Source organism: Symphalangus syndactylus, chromosome 11 (assembly GCF_028878055.3).
Source record: "Symphalangus syndactylus isolate Jambi chromosome 11, NHGRI_mSymSyn1-v2.1_pri, whole genome shotgun sequence".
In the NCBI taxonomy this organism is placed as follows: domain Eukaryota; kingdom Metazoa; phylum Chordata; class Mammalia; order Primates; family Hylobatidae; genus Symphalangus; species Symphalangus syndactylus.
In genome coordinates, this window is record NC_072433.2 from 11,279,198 (window position 1) to 11,297,676 (window position 18,479).

Here is an 18,479-nt window from a genome sequence, read left to right on the forward strand (position 1 = left end):
TCCTGGATCCACGGGGGTCTTGTGTTAAGTGCTGGAGATGAGCAGGTGAATATGACAATCCAGGGCCTTCATGAAGCACAGTCTGTCAAAGCAAAAGACTGTCAAAGCTACATTCTGTCCCGTGTAAGATATAATCAGCCTTAGAAAGAACGTTTCTTGCTTTCTAGCCTTGTAAACTTGAACTTACCGGCAACAGTTTCGGAGACTCCCTTGTCTGTACGTAAAAGTAGAACTAGCCTCTTCGATTGAGACACTTCGATTGACACTTAATGAAGAGCAGTCCTGTAAATATAAGTCTCTCAAATAAAGCTGGGGGCAAACAAACTTGCACCAGTCAGCAGTGGCTTACGTTTAACCTGACCTTTTTATTAACCACCCTTAAACACCAAAGCGTGAGGGGGATCACTATTATTATCCACAGGAAATGAGACCTGATATTCACAGGGACTTAATCTAGTCCCTCAAACCAGTGCTGGGATGTAGCTGTTGTCCCAAATGTTTGGAATGAGAAATTTTGTTAAAAACTTTATTTCCAAATCAAAGAGGCCCCCAGAAGAAGGTGCACGTGGTGGGAAACACAGGTCCGTAGGATTTTAGTTAGAAAAAACTCCTGAAAACTAAAAATCTTTCCAATGTACCCAGTCATTCCCTCTTCCTCTCTCTTTACACTCCCCACCCCCCACCCAACACACACATACACACACTCACATACAAGGTTGGGGGCAGGGCAAGGGGGCTCTTAGTTTGTTTATTATAACAAATTCCCTGCATCCACCCCGACCTGACACGCTTGACTCTGTCAGTGAGCTGCTGCAGCTGCAGGACAGCGGGACGGGCGAGTCCAAGGCAGACGCGGCGCCGCCGCCCTCTTTGCGAAGGAGGTCTGCGTTTCTACCTCCTCTCCGCGCCCCGCCTGCTTCCTGCACTACAAAAGTAGCGCGGGCCGGAGAACTCCTTCCGGAAGTTCTCCAGGACTCCCGCAGAGCGACTTTTCTCGCTGCCCGTGAGCTGCAACGCGGGAGAGCTCGGGCTCGCGCGGACCCCGGCGCCTGGCGGGCTGACAGCGCTCTCTCGCCCCAGGGGCCTGCGCGCGTGGTGAGCAGCTGCACCAGGTGGCGTCCGGGGTGGGGTCCATGAAGCGCAGCCTGAGGAAGATGTGGCGCCCTGGAGAAAAGAAGGAGCCCCAGGGCGTTGTCTATGAGGATGTGCCGGACGACACGGAGGATTGCAAGGAATCGCTTAAGGTACTCTGGGGGCTCGCGGGTCTGGAGGGTTTCCGACGTGCGGGCGGGGGTCGGCTGGAGGTTTCCTTGCGGGCAGCCCTTGGTTTGGAGAAAGCGTGGGGGTTGCAAGCTTTGGGGTGTGTGCACAATCCAGTGACCCTACTAATGACGCGCTCACACAGCGCCTGCTTTGTCTACTTTGTTTGCTTGTTTGTCCAACCGAATTCTTGCTCCTGGACGGGCAACTGCAGTCCGGGGAAACCTACTCAAAAAGTACTTGTATCATCTGGCACAAGATCGGGCAGCTGCCTAAAATCAGGACAATTTGGAATGTGTGCCGTTTCACCTGGACCTTTCCGTAGATTTTGTTTAGAACCAAATAGCCGAATGATTGTATCTGGTAGTCGTTGGATAACTATTTAAGAGTTTTGGGGGTTGAGAAGCCTTCTGGTCTAACAGAGTGAAATAGATAAACCAATTGTCTGCACATAAAGCGTTGCAGAAAATGTCCCCAATAAAACGGAGGCAGGAGTGGCAAATTCCTTCTCCAGGGGGTAGGGGCTTCAGGAAACGCTGTGGGGGAGGTGACCTTTTGAAGATGGGTGGGTGACCTGAGGCTCTAGGATGGGCACTTCTATTACTTATGCAGTTCTCGGACCTAAAGGCAGCACTAGCTACTACCTGATGGCGTAGTCTAAGGGATAAAGGCTGTTGGGGGCTCAGAACCCACCACGGGATTTCATCAGATTGCCGGCAGGAGAAAGGGGCTCTTTTAAAATGTTGAGACATCATTAAAAAGGTCTCTCCAAACCCTCACCACAAATCTCTTTCGACGGTGGGACCATGTTAACAGTTTCTTAAGTATTTTCCAGGTTAAAAAAAATACTTACACAAAAACACACATGCTAATAGATCTTGTTTTATTTGCAAAGTTAAGAACTCACAGATTTCCACTCTGATTTACTCACAAAATGTATTTTTCAATACATTTCAAATTGGCACTTGTAGATTTACCTCACTCTTTTTACCAGCTTCCTAATATTCCACTGTATGACTAGATCATGATTTATTTAACCAGTCTTGCAGTGATGGACACTTAAGGTGTTTTGCGTTTGTTTTGTTTTTTTTTGTTTTGCTGTCACACACGTGACAGAGTATGTCTGTGAGTGTAGATGTAGCTTCTCTGTCTGTCTGTCCCTTGGTACCTTTATGGATATGTCTGTATGTCAAAGTCCTAGCAGGGTCAAGAGGTATGTACAGCTTTAATTTTGGTAGAAATTGACAAATTGCTCTCTAAGCAGGTTGCAGGAATTGGCACTATTGCCAATTGTGTGTGTGAGTCAGGCATGTATAGTTAATCACACACACCAATTAGCCAGGCCTCCCAAAGTGAGTCTGTTGACATGTCCAGTTTGGCCACAGACATTTTTTGTCCTTCTTAATGTTAGCATGATAACTGTGGTCTTTTGGCTTACTCCAGAGAACTGAGTCATGAATAGCTTTCAACCACTGGAGTAGTATCTTTACAATTAATATGATACAGGAAGAAATTTTAAATTTCTAAAATCACCCATGTGGTTTTATTTTCTAGAGATATTTGCTGAAGGATTTCTTAGCAGCGTCTTCATGTTTCTAACAGTCTTTATTTAGATTTATCACCTAAGTAGAGCAACTTATGTTTTTTAAGCCTTTTAGAAGCTACATAGAGTTTGTAGATTGAAGGATTATATATTTTATTTCATTAACTGTGGTAGTTCCATATCATTTTGTAAAAATCTCATGTTGGACCCATGACAAAGAAACATATATAACACTGTGAAGGGTTTTTTAACCTCTAGAGGGTTTTTGGTGGTTTCCTAATTTAAAAGAAAAGCTATATAACATATTTTCTCCAGCACATACACAGTATCTCAGGAACACTAACAAAACTGAAGGATCATAGAAAACTTACAAGATTAGAAATGTGGAAAAAGAACCATTGGACTGATGCTTTTAGCCTTTTCCAATTGTTTTCTTTCAAGATAGTGAATAGTTTAGCATTTGACTTTCCATTTGTAATCTCTCACCTTAGTTTCCAACCTTTTGGCCCCATTGCTACTTATATGTATTTCATTAAAGCAACCTAAAACAGATGTATTTGATATCTCTGTTTTAAAGGGTTTAGTTAGAATTAGCTTATCTAAAAGTGATCTAGTCTATTATGTTCTGAATCTAATCATATAGTTCAGATTCCAAAGGAATCTGAAGTGACCCTGTGACAACATGAAACTACATTAAATGAATATATATTTTGTCTAAATGACATCCTTGGCTTACTTTCAGAACTTTAAAAAATATCTTCAAAGCCTGACAACGTCAGGTACTGATTGAGATGATCTAATACATCTGATATGCTCATGTAAAGTATTTAGATGCTGTTTTGTCATTGTGAATTCAATAGTGCCTTGTGAGCATCTGAACCTAGTACTCCCTCTAAAGAGTGTGGAATTGGGTTTGTGTTGACAGCACATCACTGAACAGACATCCTAAACTGCTCTTTCCAGCACTAGGGAGTGGGCAGCATAATCCCTTTATTACGCAAGGAGCATATCAAATTCAACTACCAAAATGCTTCCAAATAGATTTAGGCCAACACTTTCTTTGATAGGATGAGACATGGAAAAAGACTCTATTTCTGCAAGAAGCCCATTTTAAATTTATTACTGAGTATGTGTAAATTTGGAAGTGGTTGGATGCTTATTGTCATATCCTGTAATCACTAAAGTTATATGTAGCTTATATGGAATTGAATTTTTTTTAGTTAAAAAGTAACACATCTCAACTTAAGAGACTACCATAGAAGAGTGACTTGTTAGGTACTATTCTGTAATAACAGAAGCAAAAACTAAAGTTCAAAATTTTAAGAAATTAAGTTTTATTATTCCAACCTGACATTTGCTGAATAAATCCTAATATTCTAAATCCTTTCTTGGTTATATTAAGGATACATTAAATACCTTAATACTTCATTTTCATTGATAGTTTTTCTTTTCAGTAGTGAGAAATGCTCTAGTTATCTTTCAAATAACAAACTGGAGTTTGGACATATATTATCATGTGGCATATGTGACTAGTTATGGTCAATGGTGGAATTAAAGCAAGTATCTGAATCATTTGTTTGGGGAAGATTTCTGCATTTCCTTCTCAATGAGGAAGAATGGCCTTTATTTCTAAGCATATATGAACGAGTTCATGACAAAAAAAATTTATTTCATATATTGATCAATCTTGGGGCATTTTCTCAAACCTTCTTTGTGTCTGTAAACATTTTGTGTATTTCAAGAAAAATATTTACCTCATTATAAGCATGACAGTTTTGGATAATAATAAGTTCTTTCAGGCTATAAAATGATTATAGTCATAAGTTTTGCGTATGCTTGTTTGGTATAACGGTGTTCAAATACCTCTAGGTGGTTTTTGAAGGAAGTGCGTATGGATTACAAAACGTTAATAAGCAAAAGAAATTAAAAAGATGTGACGATATGGACACCTTCTTCTTGCATTATGCTGCAGCAGAAGGCCAAATTGAGCTAATGGAGAAGATCACCAGAGATTCCTCTTTGGAAGGTAACAAAATATTACAATGCATCTTCCAGAAATCATTCATCCCATTCAATTAACTAGAAAGAATGGAATGAAGTGATTTTTAAGGGTAATTAGTGCCAATTATAAAGAGCCTATATATTTCACTTAGAATTGTGGGTTTTCCTACACACCAGCACTCCTAAACTTCTTCTAATGAAATACTGCAAAGCATATTACAGAGATCTAGGACACCCCACAACAAGCACAGACTTCATTTGAATTTTTAGATAGATTGTAAGAAAGCATGTACATTTTATGTACTCTTTAATACTATTTCCATTGAGGTTATTTTACATTTAAATTATCATCATTAAATAAAATTGACACCTCAAGAAGGTGTACCATACTCCCACAGTGATGTTTTCCAGATGCCAGCCTTGTACACTCTACCTTGTTTAAGAAATTCAACTGCAGACAATGAAGGAGGTGGATGCCACAGAGATGAAGGCAGTGAAGTGGTGTGATAAGACCTTTGCTATATAATTCTGTCAATATTGTGGAAGATGGATTAGAAGTGGAAGCCAAGCTAAAGAGCTATTTTGGTAGTAAAGAGAGGATAAGAGTTCACCAGGGTTGTGAGGCTACAAAAAGGAGACAGGGAGAGGTTCAAGAGCTATTGGTGTCCTTGCGATAGTTTACTGAGAATGATGTTTTCCAGTTTCATCCATGTCCCTACAAAGGACACGAACTCATCATTTTTTATGGCTGCATAGTATTCCATGGTGTATATGTGCCACGTTTTCTTAATCCAGTCTATTGTTGTTGGACATTTGGGTTAGTTCCAACTCTTTGCTATTGTGAATAGTGCCGCAATAAACATACGTGTGCATGTGTCTTTATAGCAGCATGATTTATAGTCCTTTGGGTATATACCCAGTAAAGGGATGGCTGGGTCAAATGGTATTTCTAGTTCTAGATCCCTGAGGAATCGCCACACTGACTTCCACAATGGTTGAACTAGTTTACAGTCCCACCAACAGTGTAGAAGTGTTCCTATTTCTCCACATCCTCTCCAGCACCTGTTGTTTCCTGATTTTTTTAATGATGGCCATTCTAACTGGTGTGAGATGGTATCTCACTGTGGTTTTGATTTGCATTTCTCTGATGGCCAGTGATGATGAGCATTTCTTCATATGTTTTTTGGCTGCATAAATGTCTTCTTTTGAGAAGTGTCTGTTCATGTCCTTTGCCCACTTGTTGATGGGGTTGTTTGTTTTTTTCTTGTAAATTTGTTTGAGTTCATTGTAGATTCTGGATTATTAGCCCTTTGTCAGATGAGTAGGTTGCAAAAATTTTCTCCCATTCTGTAGATTGCCTGTTCACTCTGATGGTAGTTTCTTTTGCTGTGCAGAAGCTCTTTAGTTTAATGAGATCCCATTTGTCAATTTTGGCTTTTGTTGCCATTGCTTTTGGTGTTTTAGACATGAAGTCCTTGCCCACGCCTATGTCCTGAATGGTATTGCCTAGGTTTTCTTGTAGGATTTTAATGGTTTTAGGTCTAACATTTAAGTCTTTAATCCATCTTGAATTAATTTTTGTATAAGGTGTAAGGAAGGGATCCAGTTTCAGCTTTCTACATATGGCTAGCCAGTTTTCCCAGCACCATTTATTAAATAGGGAATCCTTTCCCCATTTCTTGTTTTTGTCAGGTTTGTTAAAGATCAGATAGTTGTAGATATGCGGCATCATTTCTGAGGGCTCTGTTCTGTTCCATTGATCTATGTCTCTGTTGTGGTACCAGTACCATGCTGTTTTGGTTACTGTAGCCTTGTAGTATAGTTTGAAGTCAGGTAGCGTGATGCCTCCAGCTTTGTTCTTTTGGCTTAGGATTGACTTGGTGATGCGGGCTCTTTTTTGGTTCCATATGAACTTTAAAGTAGTTTTCTCCAATTCTGGGCAAAAAACCAAACACCGCATGTTCTCACTCATAGGTGGGAATTGAACAATGAGAACTCATGGACACAGGAAGGGGAATATCACACTCCGGGGACTGTTGTGGGGTGCGGGGGAGGGACAGCATTAGGAGATATACCTAATGCTAAATGACGAGTTAATGGGTGCAGGAAATCAACATGGCACATGGATACATATGTAAAAACCTGCACATTGTGCACATGTACCCTAAAACCTAAAGTATAATAAAAAAAAAAAAAATATATATATATATATATATTCCTGGAATGATAAAAAAAAAAAAGACTAGAAATCATCCCTCCACCCACCCAGAGACAAACGCATATTTGACTTTTCTACCCAATGTTTACTTTTCTTACGTAAAATGCAGATTTACTGAGCACGAGATGAATGCATAGTTGACTATTTTTTTCCTCTCCTGGCTGCTCTTTCCCTTGTAAATATTGAAGTCCTCAAAACCCTGTTAGGAAAAAGTATGGGCCACAAATGCTACAATGATTTGTGTCTCTGTTTCCAAGGTGCATCTTCAGCTTGGCAAAATAAACTTCTAAACTGACAAAAAAAAAAAAAAGAAAAGAAAAGAAAAAAAAGCTATTGGTGTGTAAAGTCAATAGCGCTCGACAGCAGAATAAATGGGAAGAGAATGGGGCAGGGAGTTAGAACTGACTTTGAAATTCTTGAATTTAGGAGATTAAGCTAATAATATAATCATCTGCCAAAAGGAGGAATATGAGAAAACAGAAAGGAAGTGAGTGTGAAGGTGTGAGATTTGGTCACCATGAGTTTGAAAGGCCCAGGGGACATCCACTTGGAAATACCCAGCACACAACAGAAATGTAGAAGGAAAGGGGCTGCCTACAGGAGCATGATTGCATAGGAAGTCACTGAGACAGTGGCAATGTGTGAAAATCCTTTAGGGGATCATAAAAGTGCTAGCAAAGGTAGCTAAGAATAGAGTACCAACATCAAGAGACAGATGGCAGAGGAAAAGCCAGAAAAAGATGAAGATAGTGAAAATACACATGCCATGGGTGAAGTTATGGGTACAGAAGAGTTAGAAGGAGCCCTTGCCACAAAGAGATCAAGTAGGAAGGAGATCACGATAAAGCCCCTACATTAGAAGGGTCCAGTGACCTCTATAAAAATAAAAATGATTTCTGAAAAGTGATGAGGATAAAAGCCCAATTCAAGTTATTTAATTAGTGAATGGGAGTTCCTAAGTATAGATCCCTGTTTAAGTTTGGCACCAAATGGAATGATGAATGGAGTGATTCTTCTTGATCAGACAGAACGGTCAAGAGATGTGTGTGTGTGGGTGTGTACATGCATGTGTGTGTGTGTTGTTTAGAATGAAACACTTAGACGAATGAAAGGAAATAGTGGAGAGACACATTTGAAAAAGGAGAGAAACAGAAAACATGGCTATATCGTTCCAAGTACCATGTACCATACATGGTCTCCAAATCATATTTATGAGCAAATACTTTTTCTCCTTTCCTGGACATAAAGATATACTGCCACCAATTTACAAGGTTGATAAAGCAGACAGCCATGTCTATTTTAGAATAGCTATAGGACTTTCCAGGATGAAAAGACATATTACATATATGCTGAGCTCACGGGGTACATAGTACCATATATGCTATTGTAGAATTATGTGGAAACCACTTGTGGCATCAGGGGCTCAAGCTCAAATTCTAGTCTTGTGGTTTGTTAGTGGTGTGTCTTTTTTCTCATTAACACTTTTTGAACCATTGCTACAGGCCAGGCACTCTGCTGTGATCTTTAGAGACATGATTTAGTATTATTGTCCCAGTAACATTGCAACATCGCAAGGTCTCTCTCTCTCTCTCTCGTTCTCTCTCTCTCTCTCTCTCCCTGTGTGTGTGTAGGTATATGAATATACTTTTTTTTATTTTTTTTTTACTAAGTTTGAATACAAGAAAGCTGAGGTTCAGAGAAGTATGGTAACTTTCATACTTCCTTACTAGCTCTGTGATGTTGGCAAGAATTTTAACCTCTCTGGACCTCAACATCTTCCTCTTCTGAAAATTTGTCATGGTGTTACTTTGCAGGCTATTGGAGGCTTGAATGAAATAATGGTCATGTGAACTTAGCAGAGTGCCTGGGACATAATTCTTGCTTTTATATAATCCCAATATTTTATTACAATCCCAAAACTCGGATAGATAAAAACATATAGCAATAGGAGGATCTATTTCTTATTAATGCTACCTATAGAAATTTAACTCAATTCATAAAGTCAGTCTCATGCTTCTATATATCCCCCCTAGGTGCCCATTAAATGTTTCCTTAGAACTGAAGCTGTGTTTTTAGTTTCCATAAAAAGATGCAGCTGATTTCATTTGCACTTGGCACTGAGTTTTATAGTGGATAGGCACTCAGGATGTGTTGAATACAGTCTAAGCAAAATTTAATCCATATTTTGGTTTATTTTTCTAGTGCTGCATGAAATGGATGATTATGGAAATACCCCTCTGCATTGTGCTGTAGAAAAAAACCAAATTGAAAGCGTTAAGTTTCTTCTCAGCAGAGGAGCAAACCCAAACCTCCGAAACTTCAACATGATGGCGCCTCTCCACATAGCTGTGCAGGGCATGAACAATGAGGTGATGAAGGTAAGGCTACTGGCCGGCTCCAAAGGGCCTGACCAGCGGCGCAGGTGCTGGGACCCAGAACCAGCTCTCTCTGCTTGCAGCAGGACGGGCACCTTCTAAGCTTCCATGGCAAACAAAATGCAATTATTACATTTGCTATACTTCTCGCTAACTAATGATGATGACGATGATTAGTTTTGACTTTATTGAATAGTTCTTATTTACCGGGCATTTTTGTAAGAGCTTTGTGTGTGTTTGTTTATTAAATTCTCATCTAAGCAAACCCACTATGAAGTAATTCTACTAGTGTTCTTATTGCATAGCTGAGTCCACTGAGGTGCCAAAAGAATTTGAATAACTTGCCTACTATTACACCACAAGTAAAAATGCAAGACTAAGGAATTTTGTTTTCATCTTTATGTTTTCGGGTTTAGGCTTTATCACTTTTACCTGACTGATTTAATGACTAAAAGGAGGAAGGTAATGAGAGACTCAGTGAAAACAGAAAACATAATTATGATACGCTATTTTTGTTAGAATGGATGGCCTATCAGACAGATTACTTAGCAGAAGACATAAGGATACCACTGGGAAATATCTTATTGGTTTTCAAGGTGTAAGAGTAAGTTCGGTCAAATAGAGGAAACCCTGGAAAATTGCTAAAGGGTAAGAATTAGGCCATGATTTTTAAACTACTTCTCAGAGTCTTTCAAACACCCGAGAACACAAACATGCTTAAAGGATGAAGAATGCAATTTACAAATGGAGCATGTTCCAGAAGTTCATTTCTAAGGTAGGCTATTTGGAACTTATAGTAAGTTTTCTGGTAGAAACAATATCCAAAGAGTTCCATGAGTTTCAGGCTCCCTTTAGCCCAAAAAACTTTCTCTCAGCCCTCTGAGACTTTGGCTCCTTTAAGTCTGGCATAAAAGGTGTGAGAGGAGCCACTTTCAGCTTTCCTACTGTACCCTGTATGTGGCTCTGTTAAAATTCTTAACACGTGATATCGGAATCAAATGTTCATGTGCTTTTCTTCCCCACTGGCTAATTATCCTTGAGGGAGGAGGTGTGTCTTACTAATTCAAGTATTTCTTACTCCTCGGCATTGTGCTGGTAAATGATGGCTGTTGAATGAATGAATGAATGAATGAATGAATGAGTAAATGGGAGTTCTGGCTGACTGAGAAGGGGAGAGCTGAAGTCTCAGTACCTATGAGATGGGTCAGGGTGGCTCCCTGAAGAGGTTACTAGAAAGTCCTCTGACAACAAACTGTTATTTTTTTATTCATTATTCATGAGCCAAGTGCTATTTCTATATCATCTGTGTTGGGCCACTAGTGACTGCAGGGACTCCTGCAGAGATATCAAATATTTCCTCATGGAGCTCTGTGCTCCCTCTGAAGGCTCTTTTCAAGAACACATGCCTATTAACTTAACATTGGCCGTGAAAGTGTGGTTTGGGAATTGAAGGCAGGTAACTGTTGAAAGACTATTGTTAATTAGAAAGCAGAAATCTCCAGACCAACAAATACAGAATGGTAGGTATCACAGAGAAATAGAAAATAAAGCTCCTAACTGATTCATAAACTCAGTGATGGACATGAAACAAATTTTCCTAGTGACACCAGAACAAGCAGAAAAATAGAGTTATAAGTAAAATTGGCTCTCCTTTACTTGGGCTTACCAGCCACAACTATGTGTAAAAATATTTTCAGACTCCTCTGGTTCACCACAGATGACCGGAATAGAAGGAAGAGAAGGTGTTTTGGAATGTCTCCCCTCATGCTTGCAAACAGCAATCCTCTCTACCTGCCTCTCCCAGTTATGCCCATGGTCCAGCCTGTACCCACCCAGCCCCTGCCAGTTTAGAAGCTGCTCCATTGACTGCTCCACTGACCTTCCCTCAAATCTTCCCCTGCTGCCTATAATGTTTGTAAAATAAAAAACTGTCATCCACGCATCACTTCAAGTTCTTGCACAATGATGTATGGTATGCATAATATTCCCTGGGACACACTGGCCTGGGGATTAAGGGGTGGTTTTGTTTCTCAGTAGCCTGCAGACCTTAGTCCTTGGGGCTTTAATTCAAAGTATCCAGTTGTTTGACCCTTCCATGAGGCTTCAGATTCTCAACCGAGGGACCTGTGGAGGGCTCACCTCCAAACCTTCCAGACTTGCCTTGTCATGACTGAATTTGAAGTAGGTGCACAGTTTAGTTGCTCTCTCTGGGATCCCTGCCACATATAATTTAACACAGCTATACATTTATGATCTATGATTCTAAGAGGGCAAAGAGAGAAAAGCCTCTTCTTGTAGACTTTGGCAGGCTATTTTCCATGTGAATCTAGAGTTTCTTAAGAACAGAATGCGATGATGCCTAAAGTCCATGGAAGGAATCTTATGTTCTCATTTCCCTTAATCCATCAATCTTTTCTCCACCTATTCTTATGTACTAAAATCTGAGTTTAATTTTCTTTTATGAGCAGAGCCAATTAATAAATCTAATTCATTTGCTGACACTCACAAGGGATGCGTTCTGTTAACAAGAGGCTCTGGTAGGAGGTTGCATACTTTTCTCAAAGAAGTCAAGGTTTTTAAGAAACAGCTGATTTAATAAATTCTTTTAACATTATTTAATTTTAAGGACATGTCATCATTTATCGTAGTCTTTCTGCAAGAGGAAAAGCCTCCAGTAGGCCAATTCAAAGATTTGATGAGACATTTCTATGAGACAATTTTGTTACATTGAATATAAAAGAAAGACTAGTCAAAGACCTACAGATGCTTGGGCAGTAATCAGATGGCAGTCAACCAGGTGAGGAGGTAACAGATCTTCAATGAAATTCCATCAGAAAAATTACTTGATCATTTTATCAGGATGCTAATTTCTTACATTGTAGAGAAGGTTTCCATTCCAGGCCAAGTTTGAATTAATTGGGTTACACCACACAAAACTCTGAAAAGAATAGCGTGTCCACTGACATGTCCCAAAATTCTTGCAATCCAGGTAAAAGAAAAATAACTGGAAGAGAAAAAAAATTCCCTCCTGCCTTTCTCCCTCCCTCCTTTTTTTTTTTTTTTTTTTTTTTGAGACGGAGTCTTGCTCTGTCCCCCAGGCTGGAGTGCAGTGGCGCGATCTCGGCTCACTGCAAGCTCCGCCTCCCGGGTTCACACCATTCTCCTGCCTCAGCCTCCCGAGTAGCTGGGACTACAGGCGCCCGCCAACACGTCTGGCTAATTTTTTGTATTTTTAGTAGAGACGGGGTTTCACCATGGTCTTGATCTCCTGACCTCGTGATCCGCCCGCCTCGGCCTCCCAAAGTGCTGGGATTACGGGCTTGAGCCACCGCGCCCGGCCTCTCCCTCCCTCCTTTTTCTCTCTTTTACTCTCTTCCTTCTTCCCTACCTCTCTTCCCCTCCACCATGAACACTTTCTAATGGCTCCACAAGTTTATTTTCCTGAAAATATTAGTTAACATAACTTCACTTAATACAAGTTGGAAGTGTTAAGTGAAGCTATGATAACTAGTATCTATAATTCTTATTTTATTTATAATTCCAGAACTCAATATTGCTTTGATGTGACGTTGAAATCATGATTATTTCATCTAATGGGGAAATTAATTAGTACCCACAATGTGCAAGATTTTGTGCCAGATTGTGTGAGAGAAGGATGAATACAAGATAAACAGACATGGCCCCTGGCGTTTGAAAACTTAAACTCTAGTGGAAGGCAAGTACCTTATTTGGAAATCTGCAAAAATTTTGACAATTATTCTCCCCTTTTTTTAGGTCTTGCTTGAGCATAGAACTATTGATGTTAATTTGGAAGGAGAAAATGGAAACACAGCTGTGATCATTGCATGCACCACAAATAATAGCGAAGCATTGCAGATTTTGGTTTGTATATTTGTCATATCTGTCTGCTTTCTTTATCTTTTCATGAATACAACATGGATTATTATTATTTACAAAAGCTCTTAAGTTTTTCTCCTTAGAAAAATATAAAATACAGAAACTAGGTCAGAAAAAAGTTGTTCTATGTGTTTTTGTGTATGTACTCCCCCCTTAAGAGGATCTGAGATTGCTTATGGAAGACTAATAGTAAAGCAGTAAAGAAAATTATGAGAAAATCGAAGTGAAAAGAAAATACAGGCAGGAAAAGTTGAGATGAAGCTGGTGGTCAGGCTAGAATGCAAAATACAAAGTATAATGGCCTGGATGTTATAAAGATGGATCAAATGTATGATTCTGAGCTTCTGAATAGTCAAAGGAAAGATGAATATAGTCAGTTGCAGACTTACTGGGCCCATAAGAGAAAAGTCAAAGGAAACACAGCTCCCAAGACCTGAAGAAATTATTGTCCTTGGGTCTCAAAAACAGAGCCCTGCATGATGTAATGAAAAAGGTTCTTAGCCACACGCCTGAGGGTAGAGCCAGCCTTGTCTCTGGTGAGGCTTCCTGGCATGGTCCAGTGAAGCGATGGAGATGCTTGTCTGCATGACTTCCTCCTGCTTCTGGCAGTGCTCCATCTGAGCGTGCTGTTAGAATGCCGGCAAATAGACTTTTTTTTCAAATATTCCTTAGTTACTTGTATGATATCTAGGCCAGCATCTGTATTTTTACCACTTGATTTTGCCTCTTCACCATCTCAGAGAATAAGAAAATGCAATTAAATAATTTAAAAATATTCACCTAATGTTTAAATGTGCCATACAATATGTTTTAGCACCTTTACTAGATGGGCTTAGAGACAGGTACATACTCTAAGCTGTCATGATTGGACCACAAAGAGAATACATGATAAAGAGAATAAAAATAAGTTAACTAACACTCAAACCAAGAATTTAGGAAAAGAGCCTTAAATTAACCACAAGAAAATTGGAATAAAGAAAAGTATTGTTGAAAATACTACAGAAAACAATATATTTTTAAAGTCTAGTTTCCTTGCAAGTTTAATTTATGTGTATACTGTATGATAATGTTCAAAAAAGCTTTTACTTAACAATATTCTTTAATAATATGATTTTACAAAGTACATCTTCAATTTCTGGATTCTACATATATAATATATATATAATTTCTGGACTATTATGTATAGAGTAAACTGATACTACCTCTAAAAGCTGAGATTATAGGTGGAATTGGCTTCTTCACACTTTTCTACTTTTTCAAAATAATTTTTTGTAGTAATTAGAGGTACTTAAAACTGAAGGCTAATGATTTACAGAGAATGGTAGTTTAAAATGATTGGACCACATAAAAAGGTAATAGAACATTCAGTCCTTCTAACATCTTTTTAGTTAAGAAACTTCATTAGTGAAAATATTTGATTATCATGGCTTAACAAGAGTAGTGGCACATTCATTTATTAATTTTGCATAAATAAAGAGAAAAGAATCTAGGATATATCACTTTATTTGCATAAGAAACTGAAAATGGTTATGGAAGTCATGATAATGGCTTCAAAAATCTCATTAATCCCATTGAAAAATGTGTTGACTTTATTGCTGGGTATCGAGATAGATATTGTTGTGTCTACGTTGTTACTTCTTTGGAAGATATAAAATATCTCTATTTCAGAATCTTAGTCTACTTCAAAATTACCTTCTTACCTAGACTTCATAACATATGAAGCTCTCTATGTGCTTTTACACAGACATATAATAGTAAAATGATATGGGAGAGGCACGTAAATTCCCATCCACCCTTGTGATCTGGGGTTTAACTGGTGTCATTTTTCGTTCTGTCTTTTCTTCCAGCTTAACAAAGGAGCTAAGCCATGTAAATCAAATAAATGGGGATGTTTCCCTATTCACCAAGCTGCATTTTCAGGTTCCAAAGAATGCATGGAAATAATACTAAGGTTTGGTGAGTCGAGGCTTTTCTATGTTATATACTATAAATAAGTCTATTTTGGTGGATGCTATTAATTTGATTTTTTTTTTTTCTTTTGAGTTGGAGTCCCACTCTGTCACCCAGGCTGGAGTACAGTGGTGTGATCTCAGCTCACTGCAACTTCAGCCTTCCAGGTTCAAGTGATTCTCTTGCCTCAGCCTCCTGGGTAACGGGACTATAGGTGCATGCCACCATGCCCATATAATTTTTTGTATTTTTAATAGGGATGGGGTTTCACCATGTTAGCCAGGCTGGTCTCGATCTCCTGACCTCGTGATCCTCCCACCATGGCCTCTCAAAGTGCTGGGATTACAGGTGTGAGCCACCGCACCCGGCCTAATTTGAAAAATATTTAACAGAATTAAACACAAGCTTTTATGTGTCTCAGTGCCCTTTCATTGTTTTTTTACCTTTGTTCATATTTTTTAATAAAAAAATCTCCCTATTATTTATTTTATATATTTGTTATGTTGAATATTATTTTCTTCTCAAGGTGAAGAGCATGGGTACAGTAGACAGTTGCACATTAACTTTATGAATAATGGGAAAGCCACCCCTCTCCACCTGGCTGTGCAAAATGGTGACTTGGAAATGATCAAAATGTGCCTGGACAATGGTGCACAAATAGACCCAATGGAGGTAACTCTTCATATTCTATATGATACTTGTATCTTAGAGTTGTCATAAGCATATAAAATACTTTATAGCTCTTTTACAGTTAATTTAGATTGAAATACATACGAGAAATACATATTTCCTTCTGCTTCTGCAGAAGCAGAACAAGAGAATACCCCAAGTTTCAATCTATGTAAAGTATTTTCAGAGCTTCCCAAAACAATTGCAGACACAAATATAGATACAGCAAAGAATATGTATCTAGTGCAGTTGCCATTAAAGAAGTTAAGGCCTACCCTCAGAAGATGGTAACGTTCAGCCAGGAACATTAAAGCCCAATCATGAATGTATTTGGCTTTAGTCCTACTCAGAAGAGTTATCATTTTTAAATTAAGGACCACTTAACTAATTTCTAAGAATATGTATGTGAAAGTGTTGACTGTGTTTGGGATCTGACCTTATGGCAGGCATCTCTGACCAAAAGTGGAGAGTTCTGGCCCTTTTTCCTTCAATGTCTGAGTTTTGGGTGGCAACAAGCTCCCCTCCAAGATACTACAAAGGCCTGTATTTTCTGTAGGAAGAGAAGATTGGATATTAATCTCATGTGGCTTCTGGAAACTTCATAAAAACTCAGAAAAGCTAACACTGCCTTTTAACTTTTTCTATATTGTCCCTTCAGTATAGAAATGAAGAGCTGCCAATGGTGGTATGGGGTCTGAAGTCACTTCATACACTGAATGCTTACAGCAATGAATGGGACATTGTTCTCATGTTCCCTGGGGAAAAGGATGGCACCCAGACAATAATGGTGGAAGTGTATGCCAAGAGTTGTTATATTAGAAGGAAGCACAATTGTCAGCTACAATTTGTTTGTGGATGCTTTTCTTTGCAGGTCCATAAAATCAAGGAATATCTATCACATTTCAGATGATTAATGGTGATCAGCCTGATAGATATTCCTTGATTTTATGAACTTGGGAAGAAAAAGCTCACAGCTGAATATAAGTAAGTTATATTCTTTCATTGAGATTTAAACATTGATTCTAGCATTAAAACCCTTTACAGAAGGGAAGGTGCACAGCCATTGATTTTGCTGCCACCCAGGGAGCCACTGAGATTGTTAAATTGATGATATCATCCTATTCTGGTAGCGTGGATATTGTTAACACAACCGATGGATGTCATGAGACCATGCTTCACAGGCAAGTTCCCTACCTATGATTATGTATACAGATTTTTCATCTTCATGAGTGAAATTAGACATTGCAAGGAGCAGTTAGCACTAATGCTAGCAAAGATTTTGTGGTTCAAAGGAAAAGGGCAAAGATAACAAAGACCCTGTGGATCAACTGGAATCGCGTATGTTCCTTGGGAATGGGAGTAGAATGTTAAAGAAATTTCACAAAATAAAATCACCTATGGCATATTCTGATTCAAGTTCAGTGGATATAGGCTCAAGATTAATTTTCTATGTGCTAAAGAAGTCTACATACACAGTCTTCCAAGCCATTTCTAATCTGTTCCAATTTCTCACATTTATTTTATCCCCATTTTTAGTGATAAAAATGGAGCAGATACATATGGATATGTCACCCCCACGCTAATCCCTCCTGCTCACCAACGATTATAGATAAATGGCTTCAAAAGATATAGTTTTAGGAAATTATAACCAAGTTTCCAAAAACAATAACAAATTTATTTGAAGTTTAACAGAAACGCACATCAGGCAAAGTTTATTAAGCCATAGGCTTACTTGTAGACTGGAAATTCAATTCTTTTGGAAAGACAAGTATCAGATGCTACCCATGTGAGTGAAAGAGGTATCTGAGATGAGCCTTCACTCTCTTGGTCTCTTACACACACACGTGCGCACACACACACGCACACACAGTCAGAGCTGCCAATATGTTTTCAATAGGCAACTGGACCTGGAATTCTACAGTATCTCTTAGAAAAAAAAAAAGAAACTATAGCTACCAATATAAGATCTGTTTCTAATAAATGTACACAGCAAACCACCAGGCACAATAGGATATGTGTGAATAGAAAGGAACTCCCTCTTAGGATGAATTTGCAACCTAAAATTTTATAGCATAAAACTAATAAAAAACTACAAAGTTGACCAAAGACTAATTTATTTCCAAGAAAATAGAAATAATAGGGCATTCCAAAAAGAATTTTTAAATAAAGATATTTGAGACCTTCAAAAATTTAAAGGAAGGAATAATCAGTTACATAAAACTAAATATATGAAGATAACATAAGATTGTGAAAAACAGATTGTCATATATGAATCCAGGATTGGTGATATGAAAATGATTCAGTAAAAAAGAAGTTAAAAAAGCCATTGAAATAAAACGAAAACTCAATAGATAGACTAACTTCTAGACCAGAAATTCTCAAACTGTTGCACATTAGAATCATGTGGGTAGCTCACAAAATCCCAGTGCCAATTTATAACCTAGAATATATCAAAATCTTTAAGATGAATCTCAGTAATTAAGAAAAAATCTCTTTGATTCCAGTGTTTCACCAATTTGCAAACCCAATGATTTGGTTATTGTTAAAATGTATCTTTAGAACACAG

General features: G+C 38.6%; 1 protein-coding gene across 1 annotated transcript in view; it reads left to right on the forward strand.

Moving 5' to 3' along the window:
• Nucleotides 1-957: 957 nt before the first annotated feature.
• The window catches only part of TRPA1 (transient receptor potential cation channel subfamily A member 1), a 55,539-nt gene continuing 38,017 nt past the window's right edge, over nt 958-18,479 (forward strand). Inside the window, exons 1-7 of the mRNA XM_055298663.2 lie at nt 958-1,244; nt 4,673-4,829; nt 9,225-9,400; nt 13,172-13,279; nt 15,142-15,250; nt 15,771-15,916; nt 16,958-17,094. Coding sequence (XP_055154638.1) covers nt 1,134-1,244; nt 4,673-4,829; nt 9,225-9,400; nt 13,172-13,279; nt 15,142-15,250; nt 15,771-15,916; nt 16,958-17,094 — 944 coding nt within the window. The 5' untranslated portion in view covers nt 958-1,133. The remainder of the gene's footprint in view (nt 1,245-4,672; nt 4,830-9,224; nt 9,401-13,171; nt 13,280-15,141; nt 15,251-15,770; nt 15,917-16,957; nt 17,095-18,479) is intronic.